At 57.0% G+C, this 15630-nt stretch overlaps 3 protein-coding genes across 4 annotated transcripts; 1 reads left to right on the top strand and 2 right to left on the bottom strand.

Moving 5' to 3' along the window:
• Positions 1–183: 183 nt before the first annotated feature.
• Positions 184–3959, bottom strand: LOC310644760 (suppressor of cytokine signaling 5-like). 2 transcript variants are annotated; one of them, XM_083370063.1, is made up of 2 exons: positions 3869–3959; positions 184–2756 (listed from the first exon to the last, which is right to left on the bottom strand). In XM_083370063.1, exons 1-2 carry the CDS (start codon positions 3877–3879, stop codon positions 1430–1432), a joined length of 1338 nt encoding a protein of 445 aa, XP_083226189.1. In that variant the 5' UTR covers positions 3880–3959; the 3' UTR covers positions 184–1429. The 2 variants fall into 2 exon arrangements, 1 of the variants encoding a protein (XP_083226189.1); XR_014493377.1 differs by lacking the exon at positions 3869–3959 and adding an exon at positions 2865–3592 and having other exon boundaries at positions 2632–2756.
• A 1012-nt stretch (positions 3960–4971) lies between these two features.
• On the bottom strand, positions 4972–11537 carry PAF1 (PAF1 homolog, Paf1/RNA polymerase II complex component). Its single transcript, XM_083369965.1, has 14 exons — positions 11441–11537; positions 11315–11344; positions 11122–11214; positions 10878–10999; positions 10157–10223; positions 9557–9658; positions 9086–9191; positions 8563–8631; positions 8365–8468; positions 7710–7826; positions 7099–7227; positions 6298–6403; positions 6088–6175; positions 4972–5599 (listed from the first exon to the last, which is right to left on the bottom strand). Exons 1-14 carry the CDS (start codon positions 11488–11490, stop codon positions 5184–5186), a joined length of 1599 nt encoding a protein of 532 aa, XP_083226091.1. The 5' UTR covers positions 11491–11537; the 3' UTR covers positions 4972–5183.
• A 109-nt stretch (positions 11538–11646) lies between these two features.
• Positions 11647–14241, top strand: MED29 (mediator complex subunit 29). Its single transcript, XM_083369964.1, has 4 exons — positions 11647–12006; positions 12532–12590; positions 12681–12765; positions 13617–14241. The coding sequence occupies exons 1-4, from the start codon at positions 11776–11778 to the stop codon at positions 13842–13844; spliced, it is 603 nt and encodes a 200-aa protein (XP_083226090.1). The 5' UTR covers positions 11647–11775; the 3' UTR covers positions 13845–14241.
• Positions 14242–15630: the final 1389 nt, after the last annotated feature.

Raw genomic sequence — 15630 nt, 5'->3', positions numbered from 1 at the left:
CCTTGTTCCCATCAGCCCTAGTTTTTCACAGCAGTGGAAGGATTGGGGGCCTTCCCCCCACTCCTTTTTGCGAAACCACCATGGCTGGGAAGGCTGGGCACGAGAAACAAGCTTTTCAGGGGCCGCTGGGTACTTGTTCAGCCCCCTTCCCAACATAAGAGGAAACTCCAGCACGACGCGCAGTGAACCAAGAAGGTTTTAATGATATACAACGGTGCAGAGCGACAGGTTGTGAAGGAAGTCCGACAGCAGGAGACGTTCACAACCACACACCCAGGATCCCTCCCCGAGGATAATGCAGGTGAGGTTTCTGGATCTGCGGTGGCCGTGTTGTGTCCCTCGAGGTGAGACACTTGTGGCTCCCTCTGCTGCCCTGCAGCCAGCAGGATTTGGGGTGCTTTCGAGGTCTACCCAGAGCAGCAATCACCAGTAGTCCTCAACTTATGACCACAATTGCATCTAAAATTTCTGTTGCTAAGCGAGACAAGTGAATTTTGCCCCATTTTACGACTTGCCACAGCTGTTAAGTGAAGCACTGCAGTCGTTAAGTTAGTGGCACAGTTGTTAAGTGAATCCGGCTTCCCCCTTGGATTGTCAGAAGGTCACAAAAAGGAATCACGTGACCCAGGGACACTGCAACAGTCACAAATACAAGCCAGTTGCCAAGCGTCTGAATTCTGATCCTGTGACCACGGGAGTGCTGCAACAATTATAAGTGTGAAAAACGGTCATAAGTCACTTTTTTCAGTGCTTCAAACGGTCACTAAGTGAAGTGGTAAGTCGAGGACTACCTGTACAACCTGGAGGAGTGGAAGAAGCACAAAGAAATGTGGGATTGTGCCGGAGGCGGAACCCAACAAGGGGCACCAGCTCCTCTTCCCACCTGACGTTTGTGCTCAAACGCCTGGCTTGGAACAGCCCTGAACCCCCAAATGTTGTGCTTTTTCTCAGGAAGGGGAGGCAGCCGCCGAGCCCCTCAGCAAGAGCCCACCGGTTGGGGCGAACCTCCCGTCTAGCGGGGGAGGGGCTCCCTCCAGCCTTTGATGCTACTTTGACTTAACTGGAAGTCCTCATTTTTCGCTCTGGCTTGCAAAGCTTTTGGGCCTCCTCCACAGCCCGAAGTCTCTACTACACTGGATTTTGCACCCAAACTGAAAAAGGCCTCTGCAAACACCCTTGTGCTCACAACCCTGGGAAGGCCTGGAGGGAGATGGGCCCGCTCTCTCTGCCCAAATGCTGCCCAGGTGTGCCAGGCTGCCATGGTCAGTGTTTCCAGCCAGCATGCTGGCTAGGCGTACCAGCAAATGGCGCCCATCCCTTCTGGAGAATGCCACCTAAGAGAAGATGGGTTAAGAATAATAATTGTCATAAAGGAAAAGCAGGTAGAGTTGGCAGGCTGATCGGTGGTTGGCGGTCCTCAAAGAACGGATCAGGTGCCCCAGGTGTCCAGGCGCCGCACCCTGACCCTCTGCTTGTAGTGGTACTCTTTCAGGTACTCCTTCAGTGCCCGGGGCAGCGGAAGGTGCCCAATGCCGTCGTAGGAGGTGCAGCAGGTCACCACGGCCCGGCAGAGGTGCTGCAGGCCGAAGGGGAAGGTGCGGTGGACGGGGACGGAGAGCAGTGGCTCGAAGAACATGCAGACGCTGGGGTCCTTGTAGTGCTCCAGGAGGCCGCTCACGGTGGGTGCGTGAAAGACGCTGGGGTCGTGGACGTCGAAGCTGAAGTTGTGGTTCCACTGCTCAATGCGGGCGTGGAGAGAGCGGCCGTAGCGCCGGAAACTCACGGAGAAGAGGTAGTCTTCTTGGGCCGAGTCCCGCAGGAGGAAGGTGCCCTCCGGCTTGCCCTCCAGCAGGGACTCAGCTTCGTAGCGGTCCATCACACCCCAGTAACAGGAGAGTTGTGTCAGCTGCAGCAGGTCGGGCACCAGGCAGTGGATGTAGTCGATCTGGGTGTGCACCCGCAGGCCGTCTCGAACCTCCGGCAGCCCAGCCAAGGCCGACTCCAGTTCTTCCTCCTCCTCCTCCTCCTCTTCCTCTTCATCCTGCTCATCGGTGGCGGTCAGCACGGTCCGGCCAGGTCCAGCCAGCTCGGTCATGCCGTGGGCGAGCTTTGGCCCCAGTTTGTAGAGAGGGTTGATCTGCGCCGTCACCTCAAAGGTGTGGATCAAGGCATCCGGTGGCGGATCCACGCCCTGCTCGATGCTGATGCGGCGGCGTTCCCTCAGGCGGTCATCTTCGTCCTCGGGGGGCAGGGCGACCAGACCCTCGTGCTCGGAGACGGGCACCGTGTGCTGCTTGATCAGCTTCCACGTGCGGGCCAGCTCCGAGCCAGGGGGGAAGGGGCAGGTGTCCAGCATCAGTTCCCGGAGGTGAATTTTGCGCTGGGAAGAGAGGTCCGGTGAGCGCGGCAAGCTCTTGATGGGGAAGCACTGTCCCACGGCGGCTTGCAGCTTCTGCCGCAAGGAATGGCCCAACCCCTTGGCGGGCTTGGGGTCTGCCCGCCGTGGGCCCTCCGTGGCTGGTTCCACTTTGGAAAGCCTCTCCGAGGCGTGGCTGGGTCTGGCCTTCCCACGCCCAGCCCTACAGCTGCTTGTGCCGCCATCCGGCTTCACTTTAGGCCGAGCCCCCGCTGTCTTGTGACATGGCCCCCTGGGCAGGGGGCACGCTGGAGGGCTGGTGCTCCCCCCGGGCACTTGACGCGATGGCTGCTGCTCTTCAGGGGACGGGGCAGACCGACACGGCCGTGACGATGCTGACCTGGGGAAGAAAAGAGCAGAGCGTCAGTAGCTGCCCGTCTGCCCCGAAGCCCAACAAGAGCAAATCACAAATCCACCAAGACGGAATTACAGGTAGTCCTCGACTTACGACAGTTCATTTAGTGACCGTTCAAAATTATGACAGCACTGAAAAAAGTGACTTATTTCCGTTTTTCACACTCATGACTCTTGCAGCATCCCCATGGTCATGTGATCAAAATTTGGAAACTTGACAGCTGACTCGTGACAGTTGCTGTGTCCTGGGGTCACGTGATATCCTTCTGTGGCCTTCTGACAAGCAGTCAAGGGGGAAGCCGGACGGCCGTGGTAAGAAAAGTGGTAAAATGGGGCCAAACTCACTTAACAACTGCCTCACTTAGCGGCATAAGTGTCGGGCTCAATCGCGATCGTCAGTCGAAAACTACCCATAAACGGGTACCATTGGTGTAAGCCCGTTTCTGAACCTCAGCAACTTGAAGCTGGGTGGGCTTCAACTCCCAGAAATCCCGGGCCGGCAAAGCCCCCCACCATCCACCACCCCAAAATCCTAAGGAGGGTTGTGGAAGTTTCCGGTGCCAAAACCTCCCAAGGAGGCAAGTCGCACCTTTCCCATTTTAGGAAGAGTCACGGGCTTTGTAGTGTGGCCGGACTCGTTTGCCAGAAAAGGTGCGCCGGGGCCTCTGGGAGGCTTTGGCACCCGAGCTCGCACCGCCCTCCTCCCGGCTCCCCCCCAACCTCCGCAGCCACAAGGGGCTCTTTGTGCGGCCTTAAGCGGCTCCGGCTCCCGCCCGGGCACCGGCCCGCCTCGTTCCCCCCCAGCCCGCCGGAGCGGGTCGCTCTGCCGCGGGGGGCTGGCGGGAGGGGGACCGAGCCGGGCTCTCGGTGTCAAGCGCCCCCGCCCCGGTGGCGGCCCGATCCCCTCGCCGGCTCCCAGCGGCCTCGCCAAGCAAGCCCTGCTCGGCAGGCCGAAAGGGGAAGGGCTCGCTAGGGCGCCCCCTCCCCGTCCCTCCCGAGCCCCCGCCGGGGAGCTTCCTCGGGCCCGCCCCGCCCTCCCCGGAGGAGCCCCGCCGGCCACAGGCGACCCTCCCGAGAGCCCGTCCCGCCCCGCCGCACCCGCCGTCCATCCGGAGGGCCGCGGCCGAGGCGGGCGCTTCCTGGGTGGCGGCGCGGAGAGGAAGCGCCGCCCGTCCGGCCGCAGAGCCGCCTCGCCCCGCGCAGCGCAGCGCCGGAGCCGGAAGGAGGGAGGGAGGGACGCGGAGGAGGAGCCGGGGGGGAGAGCCGAGGCACCCGTGAAGCTCAGCAAGGTGGAGGGAGGGAGCCCATCTCCCCTGGGAGACCCATCATTCTGGGCAAGACTTGAAGGAGCCCTCCTTCAGAGACCCATAATGCTGAGCAAGGAGCACCACCAACGGGGAGGCAGCAGCCGTGTGGTGCCCGAGAGCCGGCAGGGACCCCAGGAAGCCCTCCCCCGTGGGCCAAGCCCTTCGGGGGGCGCACGGAGCCTCAGCTGGGCACAGCCGCAGCCCACCCCCTCCTTGGACCTCGCTTCTCCCACCCACTCAAAATCCCTCCCCCAACCACCAGTTTGCTTCGCCCCCCACGATCCCCAGGACTTCTGGTCTCCTAGCAGCAGCCCAGGGGCTCCGGATGCCTCCCAAACCCCAAATTGCCCCGTTGCTGAGCAAGGGACCCCCCCAACCAAGACCCCTTGGCACAGGGGCTGCAGGCCCCAGGCGAGAGGCTGCCCTCGGGGCTGCGGACACGGGTCTTTCTGGGCGAGGCACTTTCTGCGCCTCACCATCTCCTCCAGGGACCTCGTCTAGAGCATCCGTGTAGATTGGAGGGCCACGGCTGCATAGAGAAACCCGCCCTCTCTCACCTCCGTGCCCAAACCCTGCCCTGAAATCCCAAATCCCTCCCCTGGCACAAGTGGCACCGCTTCCTGGCATTTATCCCTAAATGCCACTGAAGAGGCTACCTTGCCTGGTAACGCAACGTTCAGGAAACGGCCCTCAGGCTCGGAGAACGAACCTTCGCCCTCTTCCTGGCCTTTCTATGGCTGCCATCTTTCTGCCAGGCCTCTTTGTGACATAAAAATGCATCCGACCTTGGGCGCTCCCGATTTACACAAAGCAAACGGGGACGCTGCTGTCGGAACAGCTCCCTGACTGAAAAGCCAGTGGATTGAGAGAGAGAAAAGGGATCGAAACAGAAAATCAAGAAAGGGGAAAAAACATACTTTATTGCAACAGAAAGGGGATGCCTGTACTTATATACAGCAGGGAATAGCCAGGGCTGAAGCACAACTGCCCAGCCCACACAGCCCACCGGTGGCAGAGCTGGCAAAGGTCCCTCTGGACCCCTGGAGGGGCCTCCCCCAGCAGTTCCAGTCACACACACACCCCTCCCAAAGGGCCTCCATGGCTGCTCAGTCACTGTCACTGCTGTCACTGCTCGACTCCGAAGGAGCGTCGCTGGCGCTGGCCTCGCCTTCCTCCTCGTCCTCGTGGTTAGAGCGGTCGCTGCCACTGAAAAAGGGGCTGCGGTTGCCCCGGTGCTGCTGCTGCCGGCTGCTCCCCCCGTCTTCATCCTCCTCCTCCTCTTCCTCGCTGCCACTCTCCTCGTCTGCCTCTGGCCGGCCACCCTCCAGCTCGGAGTCTTCCTCGTCATCGTCACTGCCGAAAATCTCCTCTTTGTCTCGTGCTGCCCGCTCGTCCTCCTCGCTCTCCTCGGCCGCGGCGCCCTCGCCCTCACTGGGCGAGCGGCCTTCCTCCTCTTCCTCCTCCTCCTCCTCGGCTTCACTGGCCTCCTTCTCGCTTTCACTGCCTTTCTCCGGCTCCTCGTCTGGAGTGGGGGAGACAGCAGAGGGGAAGGGGGGACGGTGGGTTAAACACGGAAGAAGCCTCCCTCTCTGGTGGGGAGGGGGGGTGGGCAGTTAATTTCCTCCAGGGGGGCACCTGAGAAACTGGGGTGGTTAGTTACGTTAAGGCTTGGTCTCCCTGGAGCCGGGCCCAAAACCTGATGTCGGGTACAGATTCTTAGAATTCTTCGCTAAGGAAGGCAAAGGTGTCAGCTTTGGCGGACCCCAGTAAAACACACAGGAAAATCCCACTGCCAATCATTAAACCAGGTTAGGGCTGTGAAGGCGTGTACACATGCACATATGTAAATTCCAACAGAAATAGCAGTTGCCTTCAAAAGAAAATTGTAGTTGCGCCCGGTGTGCACTTATTTACATCTGATTTCTAACTTGCGACTGAGCTGACGCCAGCCAAAGGGGGCCCAGGCCTGCTCTATGGGGCAGGCTGGGCTCTGGGAGAAAGACCCCTTACCTGAGCCTTGCGCTTCTTTGCCTAAGTCCATCTCCTCCTCCTCCTCCTCTTCGGGTTCGTGGTTCTCCAGTTGTGCTTTGCGGGCTTCCTGCGAGGAGGGATGCGAAGGTGCCCGAGTGAGACCCCCACCACGAGACCCCCTCCCTCCCTCTGCCATGGGGAGGAGCCCAGCCCTGGGTTCCCTCTGCCTGCCAGGATGCCCAGCCCTACCTGGGCCTCCAGCTCCTTCTCGTTCATGTCCCTGTGCTTCACCACCAGCACCGCATTGGTGCCGGACTGCACCCCGGCCTTCGCTCGCCGCTTGCTGAGCCGCACTCTGCCGGGGAGAGACAGGTCAGAAAGGGGCCCGGACCCCTGCCCCTTGCCAGCATCTCAGTTCCCCCCTGCCCCTTTTACCTGAGGACCCACAGCTTTGCTGGCTGAGAAAGTCCACAAGTCAGAGCACCCCCAATCTTCCCTTGGTGGGCAAAAGCCGCGAAGAAGAAAGGTGGCATTTTTTGAGCAGAGTGTGGTCAGTCCTCCGCTTGAAACAGTCCATTTAGTGACCGTTTGAAATTATGACAGCACCGAACAAAGTGACTTAAGGCTGACTTCCACCCTTACAAGCGTGGCAGCGCCCCTGGGGTCACGTGGTCTGGCAACCCGCTCATATTTATGACAGTCGCAGTGTCCGGGAGTCACTGTGTCCGTGACCCCCTTTTGTGGGATCAAAGCAAAGTCGACGGGGAAGCAGGACTCACTTAACAACAGCGGAAGTGATTCACTTAACAACTGTGGCTAGAAACGTCGTGAAATCGGACAAATTCACTTAATAACTGTCTCCCTTGGCAATAGAAATTTTGGGCTCCATTGTGGTCGTAAGTCAAGGATCCCCTGTAGATGTTGAGCACTGGAAACTGGCTCATCAAACAATTGGCCCAGGGAGGTCTCACTGCACCGCCTCGTCTGCCAAGCCCCCCGCAGCCCCCTCCTCGGTGCCCCTGCCTTGCCCCAAATGCCCTCCCCCCTCACCTGGTCTCCAGTTCGTTGTAATAGACGCCATCGCCCTCACGGAAGATGAAGAAATAGTTCTCTTCGTAACCCTTGCTGGCTTTGTTCTTCACATTCCAGTTGTACTCCCTGGCAATTTTATACTCGTATCTAACGGGGGGAGATAGGAAAGGAGGAGTTTCACCTCTGCTTGTGGGCAAAGCCAACTGGGAAAAACCAACTCCTTCCCAGACTTTTTCTAAAATTGGATTGATTTTCTTGCTTACCCAAATCCCATCGGTGGGCTAGAGCTATTTTGCCACAGCAAACGAAGGTAAGAAGAGGCACGTACAAAATTCAAGAGCAAAATTAAGCAGTCCGTGCAACTTAACATTTCTATCCCCTGTGTGTGAAGGGAAGGGCTCAAGAAAAAGGATGTCATTTTAATCCGTGACTCTGAAAGGCCAAATTCGGACTAAGCCGGTTGGAAAATGGAAGCTAAGCTGCCTGCGGCTGGCTGACCCACGTTTTCACCTATGGGAAGCCTTATTCCAACCGCGATGCCCCTTTGGGCTTCCTTCCAGGTTGAGTTTAGCCTTGTTTGCATTCCTACTTCCTCTAGACGACCACGCTTGGCTTCTGCGCTCACGTACACGTCCTCGGGTGTGTAATCCATCTCCTCCTCTTGATCCCGTTTGCGTTTCCGCATCGTGTCGTCCACGGGAAGGAAGTAGGCCACAAACTGGTTGCCCTCTTCATCCATCATGCCCCTGGAGGTGGAGGGAAAGGCGGAAAGAGGCACATCAGCGCCCCTGCTGCTTTGGACAGAACAGCCCCGGGGCCAAGCAAAATTTTCACTGGCACCTCCATAGAAAAGGAGAAGGGTGAAGATTATAAGAGAGGAATAGTTCTTTCTGCTTGAGGTCTTAAAAGAGCTGGGCAGGGATCCATGATGGTCCAAAAAAGCCCATATTTGAAGAAGTGTCAAAGGTCAAGACACAAGGAGAGCCAGTTTGGTCTAGTGGTTAAGGCACCGGGCTAGAAAGTGGGAGATGGTGAGTTCCAGTCCCAGCTAAGGCATGAAAGATGGCTGGGTGGCTTTGGGCCAGTTGCACTCTCTCAGCTTAACCCAACTCATAGGGTTATTGTGGGAAAACTAGAGGGAGGAGGATGTGTTGGATATGTTCACTGCCTTGACTTATTTGTAAAAATAATAAATGCGGGATAGAAAAAACAAGCAAACACCCTCAGCCAGGAAACTGAGGCTGGCCTCCCCCTCCCTACTTTACATATGAACCGTGCTCTCACCTAATCATAGCTTGTGACATCATCTCCAGAGCCGCTGCCCCGCTGGTGTCCTTGGGCGCTGGATCGGAGTCAAAAATGACCTGAGCACAGGGGTTGATCCACATCTGGCAGGGAGGAGAGAGAGAGAGAATGAGAAAAGCAGTTCAGAGCCCAGCAAGTCCTGCCGGCTCTTCCTGGGGCCACCTTGCTTTCCCTTACCTTGAAGTCAGGAAAGACCGGCATGACTTCCATTGGAGTAACGCGAGGCTTGCTGTAGTGCTGAGAAATCTGGGGGGGGGGGAGGGAGAAGCAGAGTTTCCCATTACGAGACACCCAAGAAAGAGGGAACATAACCACACTCGCTAGGCCTGAAAGCTGTAGCTCAATGTAGGCTCTGCAAAGCACTCTTTGCCACCCCAAAAAGAAATCAGAGTGCATTTAACCCACCAATACAAAGATGATAAAAATGGCTCCAGCAAGCTTCTACAGCTGGGATGTCTAACCTTGGCAACTTTAAGACTTGTGGATTTCAACTCCCAGAATTCCCCAGCCAACAGAGTTGAAGTCCACAGGTCATAAAGTTGCCAAGGTTGGACACTCCGGTTCCACAGGACTAGAAGACCTCCGAGGTCCCTTCTCTCTTTCTGCACAGGTTGCCTCTCTAAAAAGGCACAACGATGAGAGGAGAGGAGATTTTCTTCTTTTTGTGGGGGGGGGGGAGAAGAAGAGGAAGGGCACTCACTGACTTCTGAGCATCCTCAAAGGTCTTCTCAATGGCTGCGATCTGGCTGTCTCGGTCCTTGTAAATCTCCTCCTCGGTGAACTGCTGTTTGACAGACACACCAATCCTAAAGCGAACGAGGTGGGGGAGAGCTCGGAAAGGGCGTCTCAGCCAGGGGACAAAGAGCCTGGCTCCCTTGTGTTGGACTTTTTAAAAAAACATTACATATTGTTTTATTGTAAAAGATAAAATACAAAACGGGGGGGGGAACATACATTCGGCACTGATGACAAAAAAAAAATTGTGTACAAAAAGAGAGAAGAAAGTGACCCAAACACCAAGCAGATTTAACATACAGAATCCACCCCGGCTGGGCACTGAAAGGGAGACTGTTACTTTCGAGCTGAGCCGAACTTCTTTGCTAGGGTAAAGCTGGACAGGAAAATAATTGCCGAATGACTGCTAAACACCTCAAGTGAGGTTGCTACTCACTTAACCTCCGGCTTCTCATTGGAGACTCCGTAACGGTTGAACTCCGTGGAGATGTATTCGGTCTTCCGCATCCATGGCACAACTTTGGCGTGCTGCTGTGATCTGAAGGGGGAAAAAGCCCAAATGTCTGGCTGGAGCGGTTCTTCTGCCTTCCCCAAGCCCATCTGGTTAAGCTCCATCTGTCCCCAGCCAGCAGGGGCTTTAAGGAGGGTCTTGTGATGCAGGAATGCTAAATCCTCCCCACGCTGACTAGTATGACAAAAAAGACAGTTGTGCCCTTATATGCAACTATAGCCAGAGTTGCTTTGGATAGCGAGATGGGTGGTGTATCAATTTAATAAGTAGGTATGCAGGAGAGAGAGGGAACGGAGCAGCTGCCAGCATGGAGAGGCTGAGGAGAGTCATGTAGACTTAGAGGCAAATGTTCAGGTCCAGGCAGCTTAGGGACTCTCTCACAAAGGAGGAAATAACAAGCCACGCCATGAAGGACAACTGCAAGAAACTCTGAACAATCTGATGCTGGCGTGGGAGAGAGAGAGGCAGCAGACCCTGGAGCAAGGCCAGCCTAATTGGGCTGTGGTGTCCGAGGGATCGCACTACCTCTTGGAACTGGTGGGTGCCTGGATCTCCTCCTCCAGCAGTTTCTCATCTGCAGTATCTAGAAGAACTAAAAGAAATCAAACATGGTCACAGGTTGATCACCTCCACCGAACGTGCTCGGAGAGGTAGAGATGCAGTCCAGTCTGCTATGTTAGGTAATTGGAGATGTACACATTTTATTTCATTTGCATTTACTTCAGGTAGTCTTCACCTAACGACAGTGATTGGGACCAGAACTTCCCTCACTAAGCAATGTAAAGCACCACAAACTCAGTGGAGAAGCCGGTGGGAAGTTGCAAATCCCAGGTGGTTCACACAGGTAGGCAGGTAAATGGCTGCTGCTACCATTTTAAGTGCAAGTCAGCTGCCAAGTGCCCAGACTTCAGTCATGTGACTACAGGGTTGGCATGACAGCTGGGACTTCAAGGACCAGTCGTAAGTAGTACCCATCAGAGCATGTCCAAGAACTGATCTACTGCTGTTGGAACTTTGAACGTGTGATAAATGAGTGGTCGGTAAGCAAGGACTACCTATAAGAGATTTTAACACACAGCATTCATCCTCCTAGTTGTATTATCTTTTTATTTGTTTAGTGGGTACCAGAAATCTATAATGCAGGTTTTCCTCACACACAAAACAGGCACATCTCCCTAACCAGCATCCACCTGCAGACACATTATCAACCCTCCACTGTGACGGGTGTACCGAGAGTCCGTCTCACCGTTGGGGTCAATGCGATAAGTATCCGGGTTTATTAGATCTATGGTGACTCCCAAGTCAGGTTCGGTCAGCAGGTCGTGTTTGTGCTGCTTTTCGAGAGAGGTGGCCTTGTACTGTACAAACCTGGAAAGGGAAGGAAGCAAGAAAAACCTTAATCCAGGAAAAGGCCCAAGCAACTCTCCAAAGCCGAGTCTCAAACCTGCCTGCCCGAGAGAGAGCCGGGCCCCGCGGGGGGGGTGTCTCACCTGTTCTGGTCGAAGGGGTAGGTGATGAACTTGGGGTCGAAGGGGATGTCGGGGAGGCTGTTGCAGTACTTGACGCGGCACACCACCCCGGACCTGCGGGCCGAAGCACAAGGGCAGGGGTGACCGGGAGGCCGCCGCCGTCGCCTCTCGCGGGGCCGGGGCCTCCGACGGGACGGGAGGGCGGGCGCCTTACCTCTCGGGCAGCGTCCGGTGCGAGTTGGGCCTGCGGGGAAGAAGAAGCGGACGGGCGGAGAGTTAACGGCCGCGGAGGAGGGAGACAGGCCGAGCCCACCCCGTCCCGGAGGCGCCCCCTCCCCACCTGTGGCCCGGCTCCTCCCGCTGCGCCTGGGTCTGGATCGTGGGCGCCATGGCAGCGGCTTTCCCGAGCTCCCGAGGGCGGAGCCGCCAGGCCTTTACTGCCGCGGGGAGCGCCGGGAAGGGTAGTCCGAGAGCTCGCCGGGGTCCTGCGCGGTAAGCGTGGCGGGACCGCAACTCCCAGAGGGCCACGCTCCGCGAAAGGCCTGCCGGGAAGCGTCGCTCTTGGGCTCGCGTCGGGGGAGCGCTCCCGCGGTGCGTGCTGGGAAGTTTACGTCATCGCGCAGCGCTCCCGCGCGGGGCCCGCCGGGAAGAGTAGTCTCGCGGGAGCAGCCGAAGATGGCGGCGCCGTCTCAGCCGCAGGTCCCGCCGCCCCAGGCGCCCCCTCAGCCGCCGCTGATGGGCCCGGCGGGGCCCTCCGGGCCGGGGGGCCAGCAGGCCGCGGTGGGGGTGCCTCCTCTGGCCGCGGGCCCGGCAGCCTCCGGCATGCAGGTGGCCGCGCAGGCGCAGGACTTCGACCCGGTGCAGCGCTTCCGCCTCCTCCTGCCGCAGCTGAAGGAGAGCCTGCAGGTGAGCGGACTCCGGGGCCCGTGGGGCGCGGCGGGTCCTTTCTTCCCCGTGGGAGCCCGGGAGCTGCAATCCACCCCTATTCATTTGGGGCTTCTGGGGAGTTGTAGTCCACCCCTTACTCCCTGGGGGTTTCTGGGAGTTGTAGTCCACCCCTTACTCCCTGGGGGTTTCTGGGAGTTGTAGTCCACCCCTTACTCCCTGGGGGTTTCTGGGAGTTGTAGTCCACCCCTTACTCCCTGGGGGCTTCTGGGTGACTCCCTGATTAAGGGATCGTTTTCCATTTGCTCGCCTGGTGAGAATCCCTGCTATCCCTAGAGCGGCAGGGCAAGCCATTGCATGTGAACGGGGGGGGGGGGTCAAAGACAGAGGGCGTCGCCTAGTTGGGTCATGAAAGGTCTGCAGGAACTCCTCCAGGCTCAGGACGAAGCCCCCCTCGCTTCCACCGTGAGCTGCAGAGATCCTGCTCTTTGGGGGTCCCTGCTGGGAAGCCCACTTGATGCTCTCCTCCTCCCTCCCCCCTTTCAGAACCTGATGAAGGTGGCTGCGCAGAACTTCCTCCAGAACACCAGCATCGACAGTGGGCAGTGAGTTCCTCCCCCCTTCCCTGTCCCTCCCCCCCCCCGCCTTTCGTTCTGCCGAGAGAGGAAACTTTTCTTTCTTGCCCTTTTCCTCAGGAAAATCAGTGAAGTTCCGGTACAAAGAGTAGACAAAAACCTGGAGGAATTTTACGCCTTGTGCGATCAGCTCGAACTCTGTCTGGTAAGTCAAGCAGGAGGTGGGCCTCCCTTCTCGTTCACCAGCCACGCATTCCCACCTGATGAAGGGAACCTTGCTGGGGGGGGGGGGGGTTGCCCCTTTTCTCTTTTGTACGCCTTGTCTCTGGTGGGCGCAGCGGGGGATGGGCACCCAGGGAAGGAGCTGCCTCTGCACAAAAACAGGATTGGTGGGGGGGGGGACCTTGGAGGTCCTCTAGTGAAGCCCCACCCCCTGCTCAAGTAGGAAACGCTACACAGGTAGTCCTCGCCTTGCCACAGTTCATTTAGTGACTGTTCAAAGTTACAACAGCACTGAAAAAAGACACGGCCGTTTTTCACACTTAACAACCGTTGCAGAATCCCCATGGTCACATGATCAAAATTCAGATGCTTGGCAACTGGCCTGTATTTATGAGGGGTTGCAGTGTCCTGGAGTCACGTGCCCCCTTTTGCGACCTTCTGACAAGCAAAGTCAATGGGGAAGCCAGATTATTCAGTTAACAACTGTGGTGAGAAAGGTCATAAAATGGGGCAAAATTCACCTAACAAACTGTTTAGCAACCTGTTTTGGGCTCAGTTGTGGTTGTAAGTCGAGGATTACCTGTACCATTTCAGACAAGCGACTGTCCAGTCTCTTCTTAAAAACTTCCAGTGATGGAGCGCCCACAACTTCTGGTGGCAAGCCGTTCCACTGGTTAATTGTCCTCACTCTCAGGAAGCATCGTCTTGGTCTTCCTCCGGAAGGGACAGGCTGCTGTCTGCAGGCAGACACACACACACACACCCTCCAGCCCCTCCGCAGGGTAGCATCCGATCCGCTCTGTTCTCACATGCCCCCTTTCTCCCCCTGCCCAGCGCCTGGCCTACGAGTGCCTTTCCCAGAGCTTCGACAGCACCAAGCACTCGCCCACCCTCGTGCCCACCGCCACCAAGCCCGACGCGGTCCAGGCAGAGAGCCTGCCCTACACCCAGTACCTCAGCATGATCAAGTCCCAGATCTCCTGTGCCAAGGACATCCACAACGCCCTGCTCGAGTGCTCCAACAAGATCACGGGCAAGATGCCTTCGCAGGGGACCTTGTGATCTGCGGGCTCTTCGTGCCATGCCTGGTTTCTGATCCCAGAAGGGCCAAACAGGCTGCAGGTGGCAGAGGCAGAATGGCGGTTCTCCGTCCTGCCTTCCATTCGTCTCCATATTTATTCAGCCCTGCCTATGTGGCTCTTCCAGTTTCTGATGGCCTTTGCAGCAGTCACAAAAATTCAGCCACCCGCAGGCCGCAGAGCTCTGCCAGAGTTTAGCTGGCCAGTTTTTCCTATTTTTATTTTCACTTAGGAGGAAGCCTGGTGAGATTTCAGAACTGATTCTTTTTAAAAAGATCACTTATCCCAAAAGTGCATCAGGCAGATAGAGGAGGTGAAATATCTTTCTCCAACTAACTACCCAGAATGAGGATCTGGCCACAAATACAATGTTTAGTGGACCTTGTTGTCAAGTGTGTATCTGTAAAAAGATGATTTCTGGGCTGATGAGGAAGCTTCTAGAAACATTTTTTTTCTTTGCTCACTTTTCTGTTACACTTGATTGAAGACATTGCACTACAGTAAAGTCTGCCTGATGAGTTTAGTTCAAAAAGGCACAGATGATGCTACTAGTTGGGTCACGAAATGTCTGCAGGGAAGCCACCAAGCCCAGAGAGCACCAAGGACCCCACAGCCCTCCTCTTCATCCTCCTCCCCCTCCCTTCTAGCACTGATGATGTCATCTAGTTCGGTATGAAATGCCTGCAAGAGAAGAGCAGCAAGGACTCCACATTCCTCCTCCTCCTCCTCCCTTCTAGCTCTGAAGAGGTTACCTAGTTGGGTGATGAAATGTTGGCAAGAAAGCACCCAGGACCCCACAGTCCAGCCCTGAGCTACACGTGCGCTCTTCAGTTCAGCAAGGTCTTTCCTCTCTGCCCAATTGGGGTGATTTGGGGCCTGGTCAAGTTTTTCTCCTGACCGGTTAAGGAGCCCGCCAAGCAGGCTCTTCAGCTGGAGAGCAGCTGGTGTGTTGAATCCCGGAAAACAGGAGGAGCCTGGAAGGGGCTCGGGCGAGGCCGTGGGCAAGCCCCCCGCGCCAGTGTGGAAATATTGAACCCAGAGCCAACTGCTGTTTCTCGTGAGGCGCTCTTTGGGCTCGGGCGTGTCCTCTTCCATCTTTTTGTGCAAGATTTCCATCCTTGTCTTGGTCTTTGTACGTTTTACTGGCTGGTGAGTATCGAGAGCAAAGCCTGTCTCTCTAGTATCGGACGTGGATCCCTCAGAAGCAGCCTGGGAGGAGGCGCGTGGGGCCGCCTCCTGCCGAGCCAGGCCTGAGGGACGCACGGACCTTCCTCTGCTGCTGGCGAAGCACTTCCTGCTCCGAATCCGTCTGGAAGTGCCGAGGGATGGGGTCAGCACCCTTCTGCAGACCACACTGGACACCAGCAGCTCCCCTCTGGGATGAAGCAGGACCCCACCTCCTCTATCCAAGCCTCCTGCGCAATTGGGGAGGGGCCCTCTGTGTTGTGGGGTCCCACAGGACAAGGCAAACCTGGGCAGAAGAAACTGGCTATCCAGCCCCCCCCCCCCCAGAACACACCACCTGGGAGCTAGAACGGTTTGGGGGTGCTTTGTGCTGCTCCGGGGGCGGGGAGTGGGAGAAAGGCAAGGGGCCTGGCTGCCCCACTTGGTTCCTCCTACAATTCCACTGGGCAGCTTTTGCAATGTTTTACTCCAGGCGTGGGAGCAGACGAGAGTAGGACGTCCAGTTCTTGCTACGGCCACCCAGTTGCATCAGAGAAAGCCGAGGAAAGCTTTTTCCTTCCTTCCTGGTTGTCCAGCATTTTTGC

Source organism: Vipera ursinii, assembly GCF_947247035.1.
Source record: "Vipera ursinii genome assembly, chromosome: 9".
Lineage (NCBI taxonomy): Eukaryota > Metazoa > Chordata > Lepidosauria > Squamata > Viperidae > Vipera > Vipera ursinii.
This window is presented reverse-complemented; position numbering and strand designations above follow the sequence as displayed.